The sequence below is a fragment of the Drosophila mauritiana genome, chromosome X (genome assembly GCF_004382145.1).
Source record: "Drosophila mauritiana strain mau12 chromosome X, ASM438214v1, whole genome shotgun sequence".
Classification (NCBI taxonomy): Eukaryota; Metazoa; Arthropoda; class Insecta; order Diptera; family Drosophilidae; genus Drosophila; species Drosophila mauritiana.
The window spans coordinates 2673475-2692137 of NC_046672.1; the positions used below are offsets into that span (position 1 = coordinate 2673475).

The following is an 18663-nucleotide window of genomic DNA, read 5'->3' on the forward strand; positions in this document are numbered from 1 at the left end:
TCTATTGATTCTGTTATTAATTAGAAGCGCAAAAAATCTAAAAGCTTAATTAAGTCGAAATGTGCGCGTAAGCCAGTGGACAACGGAGCGCCCATGCCGAGATCACAAGCAGGCCAGACCGTCGAGCCGGAGGCGTGCAAGCTGTGGATCCACTGCAACAGCTGCTGCGCCCTGTTCTGCGATAAGAAGCACACCTTCTTCCTGCTCGCCTGCCACCACGTGTTCTGCGAGCGGTGCGTCAAGGTCTCCGCCGGCCGCACGCCCAGCGACGCGCCCATCTTCGAGTGCTCCACCTGCCGGCGGAGCGTGCGCGGCCGCCAGTTGACCAACTCGATGCCCAACCACTTCAAGCAGCTCTTCCATCCGGAGCCCTTCACCATCGGCAACGACTTTGTGGAGACGTTCCAGCGCGGCAATCATCGGCACTTCGACAAGTACAAGGAGAGAAAGGAACTGGAGATGGATAAGCTGTTCAAGGACATCGAGGTGGCCAAGTCCGTGTGCCAGAAACGCTTCCTGGAGGCGCAGATGCTGCGCGTGGAGCGCAAGAAGCTGATGCAGCGATCGCGCTACATTAAGGCGGAAGTCGCCAATCGGAAGGCGGAAATGCATCGGTGCGACATTTGGATTCCACTGAAAATAGTTCCCATTAATGCATTCTATTTCTACCCGCCTTAGGATGGCCCAGGCCTACCGAAGCCGCTCGTTGACTTCGCAATCTTCGTCATCCGCCCAATGCTCGGTGCGTGGACGTCCTCGTGGCCGTGGAACAGCCACACAGTCCTCCAGTCGACGACGATCAAAGGAATCAAGGGAATCAGCCAAGCGGCAGCAAATCACCAGCTTTATACACCCGCCGAACCACTCGTTCGATCTGTGAGCTAGTGCGGATAGGGTAGGCTCTGTTTTAAAACCGAGGGGGATTTCAACTGCTACAACGTATATATTTTTTGTAAATAATCAGCTGAAAACAATAAAATTGTGCCATTAGCTTTAAAATAATAAACTGCTAAGTTAACAGCGACCGTTAAGTTTCAATTAACAGCTTAGTTTAACAGAAGTGTTGAAAGTGAATTCGATTAATCGAAATCCATCGATGTTTGGCTGCACCGATAGTATCGCATAAGCATCTGCGCTAAAAACGCATAAAAATTGAATTGACCAAAGTAGAAGTAAGGAAACGTCACAAAAGCGGCAAATCCGGCGCAGTCCGACAAGAACGACAGGGGAAAGCGGATAAGTACGTTATGATGAATGGCAAAATCGCCGAGGCAGTGGTGCTCAACTGCCGGACCTGCACGCGTGCCTGCAAGCTGCACAAGCCGCTGCAGGAGGAGATCGATCTTGGTTCGGAGGGCAGCACCACGCTGGCCAGCATGCTGAACTACTGCGCGGGACTCTCGTTCGAGCCGCAAGACGGCGCCGCCATGCCGCAGCACATCTGCCTCCACTGCCTGCAGCTTCTGGAGCAGGCGTTCAACTTCAAACGCATGGTCATCGAATCGGACGACCTGCTCCGCCAGGCCCTGGACGAGGCGGTCGGCACCAGCTTCTATCAGAGTCAGATTGATAGCCCCGACCAGAGCCAGCAGCACGACCAGCAACAGCAGGCGTTCGACTCCGAGGAGTACCTCATGATCGAGATGCTCAACGAGGAGCAGGAGAACATCGCCAACGTAAGTAGCTATCACTTTAGGGTGCAATGGAATGCAGGCACTCTTGTCCACTCCCATAGACCTGAACCTCCATACGATGGATTTGTCTGCTCTTGCTGGCACTACGTCTAAATAGGAGATGGGTTTCATTAAGGCTAACTCCAAAGTAAAATTAATAACACCTCCTTCATCCACAGTTGGAAGAACTAGCAGAGGAGGAACGTCGCATGCAGGACATCGCCGTGGAGGAGGAGGAGGAGGAGTTCCTCAACGAGGCGCTGGATCAGGATGACGAGCTGTCGGAGGAGGAGCACCATCTGGCTGAGTCGGGCGACCAGCAGGAGGAGCACATCACTATGGAGAGCGTGCATGAGTTTCAGCCCGCCGAAGTGGAGTATGTGACCATCAAGAATGAGTTCGAAACGATCGTCACAGAGGATGATGAGTTCGAGGATATGAACGGCTCCCACGACGCCATACTGGACTGTCAGATGATTGTGATACCCGCCGAAGGAGCCATAGACGAGGTCATCGGCGAGGAGACCCTCGAAATGGAGGAGGATGGGCTCGAGGAGCACCTGGTGAGAGTGGCCACGTAATATTGCACTAGAATACCATTCATCCTCCATTCTACTACACACAGCTGCCCGAGGCGGAGGATGTCTGCGAAGGTGAGGACTTCCTGGAGGAGTCGCTGGACTCAGCGCCGCCGACCGCTGGCGAGGCGCTGCCGTACGTGTGCGCCGTGTGCCAGAAGGCGTTCCGCCAGCAGTGCCGTCTCAACCAGCACATGCGCTCGCACGTGGACGAGAAGCAATTCGAGTGCGAGGAGTGTGGCAAGCGTCTGAAGCACCTGCGCAACTACAAGGAGCACATGCTGACCCACACAAATGTCAAGCCGCACCAGTGCAGCATCTGCGGCCGCTTCTATCGCACCACCTCCAGTCTGGCGGTGCACAAGAGGACTCATGCGGAGAAGAAGCCCTACAACTGCGATCAGTGCGGCCGCGGATACGCGGCGTTCGACCATCTGCGGCGCCACAAGCTCACCCACACGGGCGAGCGACCCTACGCATGCGATCAGTGCGACAAGGCCTACTACGATTCGTCCTCGCTGCGCCAGCACAAGATAAGCCACACCGGCAAGAAGGCCTACACCTGCGAGATCTGCGGCGTGGGCCTGTCCCAGAAGTCGGGCTACAAGAAGCACATGCTGGTCCACAGCGGCGTCAAGCCGTTCAAGTGTGAAGTCTGCGGGCATGCCTTCACCTTCTCCAGCAACCTCAATGCCCACGCTCGCCTCCATTCCGGCGAAAAGCCGTTCAAGTGCGAATTCTGCGTGAAGGCCTTTCCCACAAAGAAGCGACTGGTCAGCCATTTGCGCGTCCACAACAAGGAGTCGCCGGTGACGGCCACCGCCGCTATTCAGTCCATCAATCCTCAGAGCCGACAGGCGGGCGCAGAAGGTGCCGGTGGATCGGCAACCAACCTCCACATCACCGAAGTACCTGAGCAGCCGGTGTCCACCTCCAAAGTGGTGATGGTGCTCTAAGCGGGCACCAAGCCGTGGGAGCGGCTCTAGAATGTAAGCCTAGGCTAACGATAAGACACTAAGATCCAGAAAACTGTTTTAGTTCCAGAAAACTGATTTAAAAACAATAAAGAAAACTCGACACTTTTTTTTACATACATAAAAATAATTTGTTTTCACGATAACTATCTCAGCAGGTTTAGCCACCCTTATCCAACATCGTGATTAGATAGCGCACGGCAAGCTCTCCACTTCCGTAACGAAACACATGGGTGTCTTGTTTTTGGTTTCACGGTTAAGTCGTCTGTTTATAATAATAGTATTACGATTAAATTGCCAAAAAACAAAAACAAGCAAGTTTAGTTATTCAATAAAACAAAAACATGCGCCTCGTCTTTTCCCAAAGGAGCAAAAGACAGAGCGGGCCTCCCAGTCCTGCTTCCTGCTGTCTGCTGTCTGCTACTGCTTTTGCTTCTGCTTCCCACTACTAATCTAAAGGTCGACGAAAAATATGGCCAGTGTGCTGCTGCAGGGCGTGTTTGTTGCTCCGGGGCAGGCGGAAGGTTAAGGTATGCGTATGGAACGGGTTGTGCGGGATGGCCAGCCTCCTAGCGGCCGAGAATGTTGCGCGACCACTGCTTGACCATGGGCTTGGTCTTGGACTGCTCGATGCGTTCCGCCTCCAGCATTTGCTCGGCCAGCTTGCGCTGGTTCTCCCGGAACTGGTTGATGGGATCGTCGAACTGGCGGTAGTAGTGGAGCACCTCGCGCACGTCCTCCACGTTGTTCTGCGCAATAACTGTAGCGAATTGCAAGCGTCAGTGTTTAGCTTTCGTTGTCACTCGTGGCGCAACTTACTCTTTAGGAAGGCGATGAGGTCCAGCAGCTGGCCATCATCGTCGTTGCCATGCCAGCGGGCCAAGCCGAATGTGTTGTCCGGATGCATCTTGGTGGCGTTCGCATCCCAGTCCACAACAATCACCTAAAATACTCCCTTCTTTCTAGATCATTGCAATAGAAAATACGCTGTGCATGACTTGCCTTCTTGAGGTCGCGGTTAAGGTTGTCCAGGTTCTTCACATGATGGCCGTCCACAAAGTGCGTGGCATCCCTGACCAGGCGGTACATAATGTAGCCGTTGGGATCGAGGGCGTCCAGGATGGGAAACACGGTCATGCCCTGTTCGGCGGTGAAGACGACAATTTCAAAGTCCTTGGCGCACTCGGCCAGGAAGTGGTCGACGCCGGGACGCTTCTTGAAGCGCCAGCCAGTTTGGTAAGTCCAGTCCGGATGCACCAGCACGTCCTTCATCTCCAGCACAAGCGTGTAGCGCGGCTGCACGTACGGCGGCTTGAGCGGATCGGGCAGCAGCTTGGCCCGCGACGGCTCCTGGATCATGCGCTGATAGTAGTGGATGCTCTTCCACATCCGCTGAAGATACTGCTGCACCAGCGGCTTGTGTGTGAACTCGTCCTCGATGGTCTGCCCGTTGGGGTCCACCTCGGGCTTGCCGAACTCGTAGACGGCCCAAAATCCAGCAGCCACGGCGCTGCCTCCGAATATTGCAAAGCTGCAGCAGGAAGTATTGTTATGGTACTCTTAGGCATTGAATGGCCGTCAGCTTACCCCAGCTTCATGCGCTTCCAGGCGCGCTCGTTCTCCTTGGCCTCCTCCTCCTCGCGCTTCTGGCGCTCCTGCTCGGCGTTGCTGTCCGCCTCCGGCGAGGTCTGAGGAAAGAGTTTGGCCAGCAGCGGGGCATTCGGTGCGGCCTCGGGCGCATCACTGGCTCCAGTGGCTCCAGCTTCCTGCTCTGCGAAACGAAAGTGGCCATGGATGGATGTTTAGGACTTGGAGGTCTCTACCGCGAATCACTTACTGGTTGTGCTGCTGTAGCCACGCGCTGTGTGCAGGATCGGGAAGAGCGCCGGAGCAGCCGCTGGCAGTGCTGTGCAAGTGAATAGTCGGAGGTACTGCTGCTGGTGGCGGAGGAGGTGGTGCTGGTGCTGGTGCTGGTAGTGTTGGTGGTAGTGGTGATAGTGATTACCCAATGCGCGGTGCTGGTGGATTTGGGTGAGAAGGCGCGGCGTGTTAAGGCCGCGCAACATCTGGAGGACGGTGGCCGGTGCCATGCTCATGCTCATGCTTCACCCTTCCTTCCCGATGTCGAGTCCTAGAGCCGTTCACGAGTCCTGCTCGGATGGCAGCGACTTTTCTCTTATAAAAAATTCCAACAAAATTTCAACTTCCCACCGGCACGGCGTTGGCGTTAGGGATTTTATATACTGTCCACTGCCAGGCGGCACCAGGCGTTAGTACATTTAGCACGTGGCTCTCAGCAGCTGTGAATCGTCGGTTTTCCAGCCAGATCTGGCGGGATTTTTTGAAAATAACTGCGAATGTATGTTGCCTTCGGCAATCTGAATAATCATGGTATTAAGATAATTTTATATTAAAGTCTTAAAAATAATATGGAAATATACAACCTTTAGCCAACCTCCAAGCCACTGTGCCTCTGGCCATTTCCTAGCTGCTGTGCCTGGCTAGCTATTTTAGGTGCCACCACTAACGCATCAGCTGGACTTTGGCAACACTGTTTGGGACGCTAAATTAAGCTATTTATTTGAACGTAAGTTATCTACTGCGGATTTCAAACCAGGACAGCCATGTCGCCGCCGTTCCCCATGGATGCCTTGTGCCGCGTGTGCCACAAAACATCGCCGCTCTGCCTGTCGCTCTTCAAACCGCTCGACAATGCAATTTCCGGCAAACTTGCGACGCTGGCCAGCATTTTAAGCTACTGCAGCGGTCTGGAGATCCTAGAGGCGGAGCTCTTCCTCCCCCACCACATCTGCCCGGGCTGCGTGGCCAAGTTGCAACTCTCGCTGGAGTTCAAGCGGAGTGTCCACCGCATGGACAGAATTCTGCGGCAGAGTCATGCGGAATTTTGCTGCAGCAAAAGGATCAGCGCGGTGAATACTGGGCCCAGGATGTCACCCGAGATTCCGGAGGACTTTGTACTCGTGCTCGATGACCAGGAAGTGACTGAGCATCCAGCAGAAACGGTACGAAATGAGGAGGAACTCGTGGTCGTGGTCGAATCAGATGAGGGGGAGAGCCGGGTGGAAGGGCCAATTATACAGGAGGAGAGGCTGGATAATGCACTGGAACAGCACGCAGACTTTCCAGGTAGGGAGAACAACGAGGAACAACAGAGTCACACATTTGAGGAGATCTACTTGGTTGCCAAAGCAGATGACGATATCTGCGAGATTGTCGACGATTCGGATTCGGAGCAACGTAGGAGCAGGTTAGGAAGATCCAAGCCAGCGCTGCAATGTTCCGTGAGTTGCCTTACCGAGTTATAAGAAAAGTAATAAAATAGTTTCCCATCTTCGGCAGATTTGCGGCAAACAACTGCACAGCAAGCGGACCTTTCAGTCTCACATGACGCTACATAGCCCGCTTCCCGTTCGCCAAGATGGCAACGTCCACTGCATTGAAGAATCCCTCCAAGTAGAGCCCGTTTTGCAGGCCAATGCTGGCGAAGATCTCTACGAGATTGTGGAGAAAACAGCGCAGCCTTCTGCGGCGCAGAGAACTTTTCCGAATAGGAGCCGGCTGTGGAAACCACTCAATCCCTGCCTAAAGTGCCAAGTAAGTTGGTCATCGCAGCTCGCAAATAACTCAAAGCCGAAGGTCATGAACTCTCTCTTCCTCAGATCTGCGGCAAGCAGCTAAGCACCAACAACTCCTTCAAGTACCACATGCAGCTACATGGCACCGCCACGCCCTACGTTTGCACGATCTGCGGAGAGTCCTTTAAGACGCGAAACGCCCACGACGGCCATGTCACGCTGCACGATCGAAACAATCCGAATCGGTGCCCCACCTGCTTCAAGGTCTTCCGGCAGGCATCCTCGCTGCGCACACACCTTCTAATCCACAGCGGAATCAAGCCATTCCCGTGCACCATCTGCGGCAAGAGGCTGACCCAGAAGTCGGGCCAAAAGAAGCACATGCTCACCCACACGGGCGAGATGCCGCACGGCTGCGACATCTGCGGCCGCCGCTTCCGCTTCTCGAGCAACCTGACTGCCCACAAGCGCTGCCACAGCCAGGAGAAGCCCCACCCGTGTCCGGTGTGCCAGGAGCGCAGCTTCGGCAGCAGGTCCGAGCTCAACCGCCACATGCTCGTCCACAGCAGCGAGCGACCGTTCGGCTGTGAGCAGTGCGGCAAGTCCTTCAAGCGCCGCATCTCACTCGGCATCCACCGCCAGTCGCACAAGGCGGGAGGGCAGCGGAGGCGGGCCGAGCGTCCAGTGGTTGTCCAACTGGAGGAGCAGGACGAGGAGGAGCAGGACGAGACCTGAACCTGCACACAAGTCACGACATTTAGTTTTAGTTCATTTCGCTTTTATTTTCGGTACTTTCTCTCGCACAATAACAAGTTCTAACTGTTACTATTGTTACATACATATGTACGCCTTAGGATAACATTTGTTGTGTTCCCACCGAAAATAAAGCGTTTCATACATACATATATATATATATGGTCAACAAACATTTCGAGTCTTCTGACGATCCTTTCGATTTGATTTAATGAGCTTTAGTTTATCAGGTGGAGGCGGGAGAATCTCTATACATATGGAAGTTTCGATTGGGTTTGGGATTGGGATTGGGGTTGGTGGTGCGGGGGCCTTAAACTAAGCAACTATGCTGGATTTAACTTACGCGCTAGAAACCAATTAGAGTAGTGCGGAACGAGTGTGCGAGCGGGTAACAAACAAAGTGGGGCTGGGATTTAAAAGTGTGAGATGGGAGCTACGCGTTACGCTGCCGCGTGATACATAAAGTTAATGTATAAATAAATATATGTGTTTAGACAATGTGAGTGCTTGCTAATACTTGGCATACATAAAATGAGTATAGATCACAAAAAGTCGCGTAAAAACATAAATGTTAGTGGGTGTAACGTGGGTGGGATGAGTAATGAGTAATATCAGTGGGACATGAGGCTTGGAGGCACACGTGGCTTTCCTTTCCGTCGTCCAGCTTGGACGGATACCCATCGTCCTTGGCTCTCATCTCAAGATCCGGACGACTTGGGTACACGAACGAAGAGGACACGACCGGATTGCCGCAGTGGCCACTGCTAATCCTTCTCCTGCTGCTGCAGCAGGGCGGCGATTTCCTGGAACTTGTGCCGAAAGTCCACGCTGCTCTCGCTGATTATCGACATGCTCGACGACGGATCCTGCGGATTGGGTTAGACAATGAGTGTCCACAATGAATGCATGCGGTCTGGCTTACCAGTATATCCCTGGTGGCATCAATCTCATCCAAATGCCCCAGCAGCGACGTCAACGAGAAGTCATTGATATTGTCCTCCAGCCAGCGCGCGTTGGATGTTGAATCCCTGAGCAAGTGCATCGGACTCATGCTGCCGTGGAAGAAGCTTTGATCTGTGCGGAGAAGATAATATAAGATTGATTTAAGAATGAAAAGCGAAACCGTGCTGATGCTCCTACTTGTGCTCTCGTCTTGGACCGCCTCTTTCAGGGAACCGCTGACGTCCGTCCTGCTGGTGGCCACGCAAATGTCCAGGTTGGGCATGTCCCGATTGCTGGCCTGCGTGGCCTCGTCGTTGAGGAAGTCCAACGCCCGCTGATCCCCTGGCTCTTGATCCTGCGAAGCGGCCGTGGCACCCATGCTGGAATCGGGTTTTGAGCCGGAGGAGCTGATGCCACCGGAACTGGTGCCATCCACGCGATCAATCGGCTCGAAAAGGCCGCTGTGGAGTTGGCGCACACTCAGCAGATCGTACGGACGATCGCCAACGGATGTGGGGGGCAGGAGACGGCGCTGCACAAGCACCTGACGATTGATCTTTTGCCGTGTGAGCTGCAACGCACGCAATGAATGCAAATGAATGGGCATTTGGGTAACGCCAATGGGAAAGACCACTTACCGCTGAGAGCTGGCGCACAGGATCGATGTTGAATATCGGCCGGCGCACCGGCAGCATCGGCGTGCGGAAATTGCCATCAACCACACCGGTGGCCGTCGCCTCCGCCAGCTGCTGCGCCTTGGTCATCAGGTCCCGCTTGCGATCGCACGTGTGGCCGCAGTTGCACTGGCGCTTGCGCACGCGCTCGCTGAGATTGGCCACGAGCAGCAGGTGCTTCAGCTTGTTGCTCACCGACGATGTGGTGACGGCCCTGACGCGTTCCACGCTATCACAGTCGTTGGGATTGTAGGGCAGCGAAGTGCTCGAGGTGCTCGATGCGCTGACGTAGCAGTTGGAAGATGCGCTTGTTTGGATGGCGTTCGAGGCGGAACTGCCGGTTTGGGTGGCCACCGACGAGGAGCTGGGCGCTACCGTGTTGATCGTTAGTATGCTCGATGCCATGGCCGTCGAACTGTCCACCTCGCACCAATAATACTCCAGCTCCAGCTTGGAGTCCTGGCCAAAGACCACGTACAGATCACCGATGGTTATATCCGCCGCATTCGCCTGCGTCCAGCCCTTGCGGATTCTCTTGAGTATGTCGTCGCTGAGCAGGGGCTTAAAATTTCGAGCCTGTGCCGCGGCCGCCGCCTCCTTAGCTTCTTTGCGTTTGGAGCGGGCTACGGATGGAGCCGTCAAAGAACCAGATACAAGAGTGGAAGGAGCAGGAGCTGCAGCACAGGTAGTTTGTATAACAGAGGTCACCATGGCATGAGATAGATCAGCGCTGGCTGGATAGGCCTGCAGTACAGGATCGTGCGACGTTTCGAGCGCAACAGCAACAGTTGTGGTATCACCAGTGGTGGTCGAAAGTGCTGGAATAGTGACTGCTTGCGGATGCGGTATGGCCTCCAATATGTCGCCCAGAAACTCATGAATCTCCTCGCCCAGCTCATCACCGCTGCTGTTCTCCATCTTCATCAGATTGCCCTCCAAGGGCCCATCGTCCAAGCTCTTCTCCAGCGGCGGGCTGGCACCCGATTTTGGTTTCTTTGTCTCCGGCGAACGCTTCTCGGAGCCGCTTTCCGTCCGCAGTCGCTTGCTGGCCGCCACCGGCATGCCGGCCAAGTTGCCCAAGGTCTCGCTGCGCACTTTGAAGCCCATGCGCTCCTCGTATGCCGTCAAGCATATGCTGATGCTGCTTAGGTAGGCGGTGATGCTGAGCAAAGGTCGGTGGATGGCCACTCCCGGTCGTGGCTGGAAGCACATTGAGGGATCCAGCGATGCAACCGACGGCTGCAATGGTTCCGTTTCATTGTTGTTGTTATTGTTGTTGGACGCAGTGGATGGCAGGTTGCTGGGAAAGAATGCACTCTTCTCCTCGTGCAAACGCTGATTGGCGCTGCGCCATTTGTACTCGAACGTCTTGATGAAGCTGATTAGTTTCTTGTGCAGCGGAACTATGATCCTGCCGCGTGGGTTCTGCGCCAGGGACTGGACGCGACCGAAGGCCTCCATATTGGCGGGAGTCACCAGCACCTCCACCTTGCTGGGCAGCCGGATATCCTCCAGAGAGTCTACGGTTTGTCATTGGATATTATTGGGCACACATATCGCATGGAAGCGCACTCACCATCCAATTGATTCAGCCGTCGGAGCGCCTTGCACGATGGCGTCTTAATGCGGATGTTCTTGCCCTTGCAGCGCACGGTGATCTGGCCCTGGTAGACCAGCTGCTTCAGCTTCATGAAGTGCTTCTCCGTGAGGAACTGCAGCTTGCGCCGCATCTCGCCGTAGTTGATCAGCGTGTACAACTCCTGGGCGGGCTTTTTCAGTTCTAAAACGATTGATTGAAGTTACAAAATGTCCAGCAATTCGAAAAGAACAAGGCCAATGGCAAAATGGCAAATGGCTAGTTGAATTCTGGGAATTGACCGATTCGCAGAAATTCAAAGCACGCGGCGCGAAGTTTTTGGCGCCGAAAATATCTATTTTTCCCGGAAACCAAAACCAGCGAACTGTGACCTTATTTACGCATTATTTTGCCAATAGCTTGCTAATTCAACATTTTGGGACATGCCGCATCCAGTTTGACCCTTCTTCTTACCCTCCGAGTAGCGCACATATTTGCAGATCTTGTGATAGGTCTGGTAGTAGTGCTGGCGAACTTGGTCCTTGGTTTTGAAGCTATAGTCGCTGTTGGCGTTGCGGCGCTTCAGCTTGGCGTTGATGCAGTTGGCCACCGCCTCGAAGTCCTTGCCGAACTCGTTGAGGGCGTCGAAGAAGCAGTTGCGCTCCACATTCGTCCAGGTGGTCTTCCCGCTGCCCGTCTTCAGCTGGCTGGGCGTCTTTTGGGCGGCCTTCTCCTCCTTCTTGTTCGGCTCCCGTTCGCTGGGCGGCGGTGTCATCGGGCGCGTCTGGTCCTGCTTCATCTTCTGTATGACCCGGGCACTGGCCCGCGTTCCCGGACAATTGTGCATGGTCACCGAGCCGAGGAGCTCCTCCTCGGGCAGCTTAGCTATCGAGTGCACAACTACTGCTCCTCCTCCCTTGCCATTTGGTAGCGGATCCTCAATGGCCACGGATGACGACGACGGCGGCGGCGGCAGCGGTGGCGGGGGCGGCGGCTGCTTGCACAGTTCCTCCATGTTGGACAATCCACATCCGCTTGCCTCCTAGACGGGATTATCAATGACAATATCAATTAAACTGCGTAGTCTTCCGGGAAAAGTGGGAAAATGGCGCCGAACCGTCCGATTGCTTGTTATTGTCGCCGAACCGCGCGCCCTGACAAATCCACTGCCGACCAGATGTGATCTCGAAGGCTTTCCTAAGCTCCTACGTGCACTCACCTACAAATCAGACATGGGAAATCGGTGCTAAACGACTATATAAAAAACTTATTAACGAGACGCCAGGGATGTTGATGTTGGACAACAGTGTTCAATCAACAGTGCAGTGTGTGCTGTTAGGCGCGAAGTGGTTGCTGTTAAGTTGTTTTGTTTACTCGCAGCGATGCCCGCCCGGCTGTTTTACAGCCGACAACGGCTAGTTCTAGCCGCAGCTTTCGTTTCCTGGCTGCTTTCCAGCTAAATGCGTACCCTTTGTACTGACCGTTATTTTATTTACATTTTAAATTTAATAAAAATATACAAAATCCGCACGAAACAGCGAACTAATAATTTAAAGGGACTCAGAATAGAGCATGCTCTCAATAGCATGAGCTTTTATTGATTTCGTTTACCTGTTGATTAATTGCAAAGTTTCTTCTTGAGGTTTTAAAGTTTATTTTCTTACGTGTAAATTTTAAAATTAGGCCAAAAAAAAAGTGTCTCGCGTGCATCACAAATAAATACCAACAAGGAGTAATACTAACAACACGGCTGCGAGTATCACGATGAGCATTATCTTTTTCTGCAAATACAAGGTAAAATGCCTTTTAGAACCCAACGCTCTCGGGGATTCGCAGTGTGCCCACCTTGCGCGCCTTTTTCTGGTGCTGCTCCGCTTGGTCCAGCTCGTCGGCGCCCTTGTCCACGTGGAGCGTGGCCTGCTGGGCGTGGAACTCCACACGCTGGATCACCTCGCTCTGCTCCATCACCAGGGTCTGGATGCGCATGAACAGGGCGTGGACCTCCTCGATGGACTTCTCCAGGCGGCGCAGCTCGTTGAATCGGTCCATCATTTCGCGCAGTGTCTGCCGCTCCTTCTCCGTTTCCTGCAGAAACTAAAGATACAAAAATTGTTAATATAAAGCCTAAGCAATGCTTGAATGTATTATTTATTATTTGCAAAAAAATACCTTTTGATCTTTATATTTTGTGTTAAAAGGGAGGTTAATTAACAGAGAATGTTAGAAACGGCGGGAAAAGAGCTTCTTTTATTGATTTACCGTTGGTCCTTGATCGTTTTCTCTGCAAGTATTCCTCTTCCCTTTTTCTCAGCGACATCGAACTACGCACGTGATTTTTAATTGTGCGTCGCGAAATAAGGTTTATTGTATTTAGCGTTGTTTAGATGTAAATGTGAGTATCGGCATTGTGATACGCGCATTGGCGCGCTTTTCTTTCTAAGTTCGCGGTAATTTTGAGTTTTCAATCGCGCGCGAAATATGTTTGTGTGTATAGAATGTGCGCCCTAAAATCCGCATTTACATATGTATGTATGTATGTGTATGTTAATTTGTGTGTTGCGCTATATAAGCTTCCACTTCTTTTTTTTATATTTTTTTATGGTGAACCATCTAGTTTGAAAATATATTCTATTGCCTTTGGCCCATTCTATATAAATATGTATAGCATAACTATACATATATATTTGTATATATATGTACACATATACATATGTGTATGTGGTGATCTGTATTGCAGAACATGATGTCAAGACAACAGCGTGAAACAGTGAGAGTGCATATGAGTTTGATTTACCGTTGGTCCTTGCTCGTTCCCTTTTGAAAACTTCCTCTTTCCTTCTTATTCGCGAGCATCGAAATGCGCACGTGTTTTTTAACTGCAAGCCGCGAAATTAGGTTAATTGAATTCAGCGTTGTTTAGATGGCGAAAAGTGTTATTATTTGGATAAATGTGGTTACCGGCATTGTGATGCGAAGCGTTTAGTGGTTTTTCCAAATTTCCTTATAATTTTGCGTTTTAGCAAAATACCAACATACATACATATGTATGTATGTATGTATGTAGGTGTGTGGGTGTTACACCAAATGAGCTTCAGTGCTTTTTTTTCATTTTTTTTTATGTGTAAAGCTTTACTAAAAGCAATGTAAAAATGATCGTCTCGCGAAGTGTAGATGCGATAAAGTCAGATAAATGAATATAACATCGAGGTGAGTTTAGTTCTACTACTTTCTATATATTTTATATATATTTAATAGGTTATAGTCCTTGATTGTATAAATGCCATTTAAACTACATACTAAATGCCAAACATATTAAAAATATATGTTTATGAAACCGACAATATTATCGAAATTGATAAGGAATCATATCAGACAGAAGACTTGGTTGTTTGTATCATTCTTTCTCTACTCACATTATCCACAAAGAGTTTGGTTGTCTTGTTCTCGATGAGTAACTCGATTTCTTGTTCGCTGGCTTCAGAATTAACTGAAAAGTAGATGGTAACGAAGTTCTTAAACAAAATAATTTAAAAGTTGCGAAGTTTTTAATCAGACTCGTCCATTTTGTCTCACACTTACTGATTTTTGTATGCAGTCTCAGATTCTTTTTGACCTTGGTCTCGTAGTTCTGCAGGAATAGTTCGTTTTTGTGCCACAGATTGATGAAAGTCTGGTGGAGGCCATAGAAAAGGGTTCTTTTCATCCTTGCCTCCAAGCTGTAATCGTTTTCCGCCGGCAGATTCGCCTTGAAGTCGTTGAATCGCGTCATTAGCTGATTGCCCAGCCTCAGGTTTTTGTTGTGAAGCTCATCCATCTCGTTCTCTGCGAATTGCATTTAGACCGTGATGCAGTGGAAGTATTCACAACTTTAGATTCAAATTCTTACCGTTGAAAGTTCGCAGATTGACGGTTTGGGCCATGCGGTTCATCGCCTCCAAGTTGGCGGCTATCTGTGCGAGTTGTTGGCGAATCTCCGTGTACTAAAGAAAGGATACCGTAAAATTCTATTAAAATCGTATATTCACTTCCATTCCATAATAAATTTCCTTCCTGAGGAGGAAGCAGTGCTTGTTTTGCTTTTTGCAAGAGTTTCTCCCGTTGTTTACATTGCGACTACTCTCCTTCTCTTCATCCGCTCTCTTAACCACAATAAAAAACGTAGTTAATGAGAAGAGGTTTTTTTTCTGGACTTATCACGAGTTTTCGCGCTACGCCGGCAGCGATTGAGTAATACAGCTGATTCATAAGTGCACAAATGTGTGGGTAAACCTTAAAAAAGAAAAAAGGTTTCCCCTTTCTCCTGCTCTCTGATCTTTTATTTCCATTGAGGGGAAGCGTTTAACTATCTGCTGGATATTAGCTGCTTTGTGTTTTATGTTCTTGCTTCGCTAAGTATTAATAACTTTTAAGATAGCTATCATGGGAGTTAAAGTTTTTTCTATTAACTATTTCAATACTCAAGAATGTTAAGAACTTGTAAGAGGTTGTGTTTCGCATCCACTTCGATCCTTAAACTCACCGGATTGAGTATGTCGTCCACATTCGAGCCATACTGCGCCATCTTTGCACTGGACCGATCCTTGGGTTCGCTGCTGCTGTTGTTGTTGCTGCAGCTGTGAGAGTTTTGGCTAACGATACTGTAGCTATTATTGTTACCGCCGGTGTTGCTAGTGATGAACTCCGTGGTTCCACTGTACACGTTCAAAAGCAGTGAACCGTTCGACGACGAGTTCGACGAGTTCGTGCTCAATGAGCGCTGGAATTAGTACGGCAAAAGTGAGAAGAAACAAAAAAAATAAAAATAAAATAGGTCCATGCGGTCCTAACCAACTGCAGGGAAAAACTGAGAAAAAACTAAATTGAAACTAACAACTTTGGTTGCGTTTATTTACGTTTGTGTGTTCACAATCTGGCGCGGTGTAAATGAACAATAAAAATGACTTCGGTACTGAAATTCACCTGGTGCTAAAAGTTTGGCGGCGGAGTCGCGGGGTTGCCCCGCAAGTGTGATGTGTGGCCACATTATCGTCGTTATCTCTGGCCGATCTGATAAATGGCATAGCGAACACCCACCAAACCCCCTTGGCTCTCAAGTCGAAATAGTGCCAAAAGCGCCAACAGAAATGTGAGAGATTGGGCCAATTGTAAAGAAGGTGGCAGCACCTTGGTCAGAAAGTGTTTAAATGTGCCGCAAAAAAAAACTTTTATAATGATTATTTTTGCCGAGAAGAGTGGATTCCTTTCCTAACAAATACCACCAAATTCAAATCATCTTGTTCGGTACATTTTATTCGTGTTGCGGTTTCGAGTGCTACCAAACCACTGTGCTTCAAACTAATTAGCAGTTACCTCATCCCAACCTCCCAACCAACCACCCACGTTTCTAATATTTTCTTACCTGCAAAAGCTCGGGCAGACGATCTTTTCCCATTTCTGCAACTCGGACTGCCTTTGAATTATGCCAACTTTATGCCAATTACTTGTATTCCTTTGCAGGACTCCAAAAATGTCCACTTTGTATCCTTTACAGCGGCTTCTGAGCTTTGTTCCTGGTTTGTTGTTGCCGTTGCCTCCAACAGCTGTTCGCGAATGGGAAAATTTGATTGAGAGCGCAGGAGAGAGCGAAACCTGCTATCGAAGCTTATCAGCAGTGTCTGATAAGAGCCGCCTAATATTTACCGTCTGCCCTTCGGAAAGCGACAGGGTGGGGTGGAAAGTCGGGGAGAGAGAGCGAGAGAGGGCGGCCTAAACACAGATTATCACCTATCACATATTTGCCATTTATTGGCGGCTCTTTGCTCTCTTACTCGCTCTTTTGTTGCACACACACACACAAAAAAAAGAAAAAAATTGGATTATTGGAATAACCAGCTTTCTGTATTTTCAAAATGTAACATGTAAATACATTCTGTTACATTTTTTTCGATTTATTGAAAATCAATTCCTTTGTCTTCACCGCGCCGCATACGTTTTCGAACTAAAAAATCGACGCCGGCACAAAAACGCAGAGCCTCCCAGTCGCGTCGAGATTTCTTTCAATTCAAAAAGATTAAAGACAGCAAACACTCTGGCCACAGCCTGGGCCAAGATAATAGGCATTTTAGGGTATAAATTCATTGGGCCTCATCTAAATTCAAATTAGTTGTGGAAAATTCTAAAATGTACATTTTATGCAGCAATAGGATGGTGATTTGAATATGCAGGGAGGTATTCGATTTCGTGAACTCGGGTGTATTTGATATGTACGTTCATTTGCTTTAGCTGGAGAGAGATAAAGATGGAGACTCGTACTACATTATGTGTAGTTAGTGGCGATCTACATTTTTTGTTGTCTCCGAATAAAATGAATAAATCGTCTTTGCCACCGAAATGAAAACTGGTTAGGCGGCGGAGAAAAATGTGTTAATTGTTTTTATTATTATTTCTACACTGTTGTATGGTAAACATTTATACATTGCTCTGCCGCCTTTTGCTGTTGTTGCGGCACTTTTCACGCTCCATGTTGCCGTTCAATTGAAATAAAAGACCGAGTAAGAGAAATAAACCTGCGACGAGAACGTTCAAAAGTCACTTGCGCTAATTAGTTGAACTTTTTTCTATTGCTGGCTTTGTACGGTGCCTCCATATGCATGTACAGGGTATCAGCGGGTCGCATTTATGTAGGTCACTGTCAGATCTTTTTATAACTTGGTCCACTTGGTAACACGCTTGTGTTAACTTAACTTCTTAAGCACAGTTAAGTAGCTTGTTTCTTCGAGTGTATGGTGTTTATTTCCCATGATGAATTTATTTATATTTTGTTGCTGGGTAGTTACATGGTCTACCCGCTTTATATTAGCAATTCTTGCGGTTGCAAAACGCAGCTTATGAACTGCCCTCAACTACGTCAACAACAATAACAAGAAAAATAAAACCATCAACACCAGACAGTTGCGAATTTCCATTTCTCATTTGGTTCGCAATTCTTCTCAAGTTGCCATGTCATTTGAAGAGACAGCAGAAAAGAATCGTGTCGCGAATTCTTCCCTCTCTAATGATTCTACAAAACGTACGTACGTATACGTGATATACTGATACTTTGAATTGAACTGCATGTAGCGCCATAAGGTTAAAATATTTAAATCGATTTGGAAATTCCATGTGGAATATGTGAATTCGCGAATACCCTTTAATGCACCCTTTAACCATGTACATTAACTTTTTATTGCCAAATACCAATTAATTGAGATTGAGAGAAACTGATTTTTCTCAGCTTGAGCTTGTTACTTTTTTTATTTTTTTTTGTTTGGATTTTAAAATGACTCATATATGCAAATAAGTTTATTTTGTGACCCCGTCGTGGAATTCGAACCGCCAATCGTTTATCAGATACATTCGTAAGGTTTTGTGGGTTCCAATGTCATTTCTCGCATATCCCATCTGATTAGTCGACGATTTCTTGCCAACTCGTTATTAAGAGGCATTCAATTGCTCGAAAGTCGTGAATCCGCTTTTATGTACGTAAGGTACTTTTAGAACTCTGACTCAATGGAGATATTGTCACTTTTGTGTTGTAAAGTTTAAAAAAAAACTGCATAACAAAGCAAAACTCAATTTAGGTGGAGTGGCTATACAAAGCAGTTTATTTTTATCAATCCACGGGATTCATTGAGTTTAGGTAATGGGAATACAAAAAGATGAAATTCTTCTTTTTCCCGCCTTTATTTGCATTGCGGACTGTAAGTCTAAAATGTATTGCAGCTTATTATTATCTATTCACTAATTTTCATAGTGCAAATTGTTGGCAAAAACAGCAACATATTCTCATATTCCCTGCGTTTAACACCCGCTTTCCACCTTTTTCCATTGCTTTTCCATAAACAAAGAGGTCGGAAAAGCGGAGATATTGTCATAGGCA

The 18663-nt window shown here is 49.1% G+C and overlaps 6 protein-coding genes across 7 annotated transcripts; 3 read left to right on the plus strand and 3 right to left on the minus strand.

The window, feature by feature from the left end:
* LOC117146828 (RING finger protein vilya) lies at positions 1-1027 on the plus strand. The gene is made up of 2 exons (XM_033313382.1): positions 1-614; positions 679-1027. The coding sequence occupies exons 1-2, from the start codon at positions 94-96 to the stop codon at positions 878-880; spliced, it is 723 nt and encodes a 240-aa protein (XP_033169273.1). The 5' UTR covers positions 1-93; the 3' UTR covers positions 881-1027.
* A 100-nt stretch (positions 1028-1127) lies between these two features.
* On the plus strand, positions 1128-3447 carry LOC117146826 (zinc finger protein 70). Its single transcript, XM_033313379.1, has 3 exons — positions 1128-1676; positions 1853-2236; positions 2299-3447. The coding sequence occupies exons 1-3, from the start codon at positions 1248-1250 to the stop codon at positions 3205-3207; spliced, it is 1722 nt and encodes a 573-aa protein (XP_033169270.1). The 5' UTR covers positions 1128-1247; the 3' UTR covers positions 3208-3447.
* A 14-nt stretch (positions 3448-3461) lies between these two features.
* On the minus strand, positions 3462-5467 carry LOC117146827 (mitochondrial import inner membrane translocase subunit TIM50-C). Its single transcript, XM_033313380.1, has 5 exons — positions 5063-5467; positions 4813-4996; positions 4228-4756; positions 4045-4168; positions 3462-3985 (listed from the first exon to the last, which is right to left on the minus strand). Exons 1-5 carry the CDS (start codon positions 5325-5327, stop codon positions 3795-3797), a joined length of 1293 nt encoding a protein of 430 aa, XP_033169271.1. The 5' UTR covers positions 5328-5467; the 3' UTR covers positions 3462-3794.
* A 298-nt stretch (positions 5468-5765) lies between these two features.
* Positions 5766-7747, plus strand: LOC117147124 (zinc finger protein). Its single transcript, XM_033313891.1, has 3 exons — positions 5766-6527; positions 6586-6840; positions 6906-7747. The coding sequence occupies exons 1-3, from the start codon at positions 5850-5852 to the stop codon at positions 7554-7556; spliced, it is 1584 nt and encodes a 527-aa protein (XP_033169782.1). The 5' UTR covers positions 5766-5849; the 3' UTR covers positions 7557-7747.
* A 2-nt stretch (positions 7748-7749) lies between these two features.
* Positions 7750-12092, minus strand: LOC117147123 (protein cramped). The gene is made up of 7 exons (XM_033313889.1): positions 11986-12092; positions 11241-11808; positions 10767-10970; positions 9155-10710; positions 8715-9087; positions 8497-8648; positions 7750-8440 (listed from the first exon to the last, which is right to left on the minus strand). Exons 2-7 carry the CDS (start codon positions 11779-11781, stop codon positions 8339-8341), a joined length of 2928 nt encoding a protein of 975 aa, XP_033169780.1. The 5' UTR covers positions 11782-11808; positions 11986-12092; the 3' UTR covers positions 7750-8338.
* A 297-nt stretch (positions 12093-12389) lies between these two features.
* LOC117148668 (syntaxin-4) lies at positions 12390-17170 on the minus strand. 2 transcript variants are annotated; one of them, XM_033316183.1, is made up of 8 exons: positions 16446-16757; positions 16165-16345; positions 15286-15522; positions 14653-14746; positions 14346-14588; positions 14180-14253; positions 12612-12860; positions 12390-12547 (listed from the first exon to the last, which is right to left on the minus strand). In XM_033316183.1, exons 2-8 carry the CDS (start codon positions 16195-16197, stop codon positions 12476-12478), a joined length of 1002 nt encoding a protein of 333 aa, XP_033172074.1. In that variant the 5' UTR covers positions 16198-16345; positions 16446-16757; the 3' UTR covers positions 12390-12475. The 2 variants fall into 2 exon arrangements, with proteins under 2 accessions (XP_033172074.1, XP_033172075.1); XM_033316184.1 differs by lacking the exons at positions 12390-12547; positions 12612-12860 and having other exon boundaries at positions 14205-14278; positions 16165-17170.
* Positions 17171-18663: the final 1493 nt, after the last annotated feature.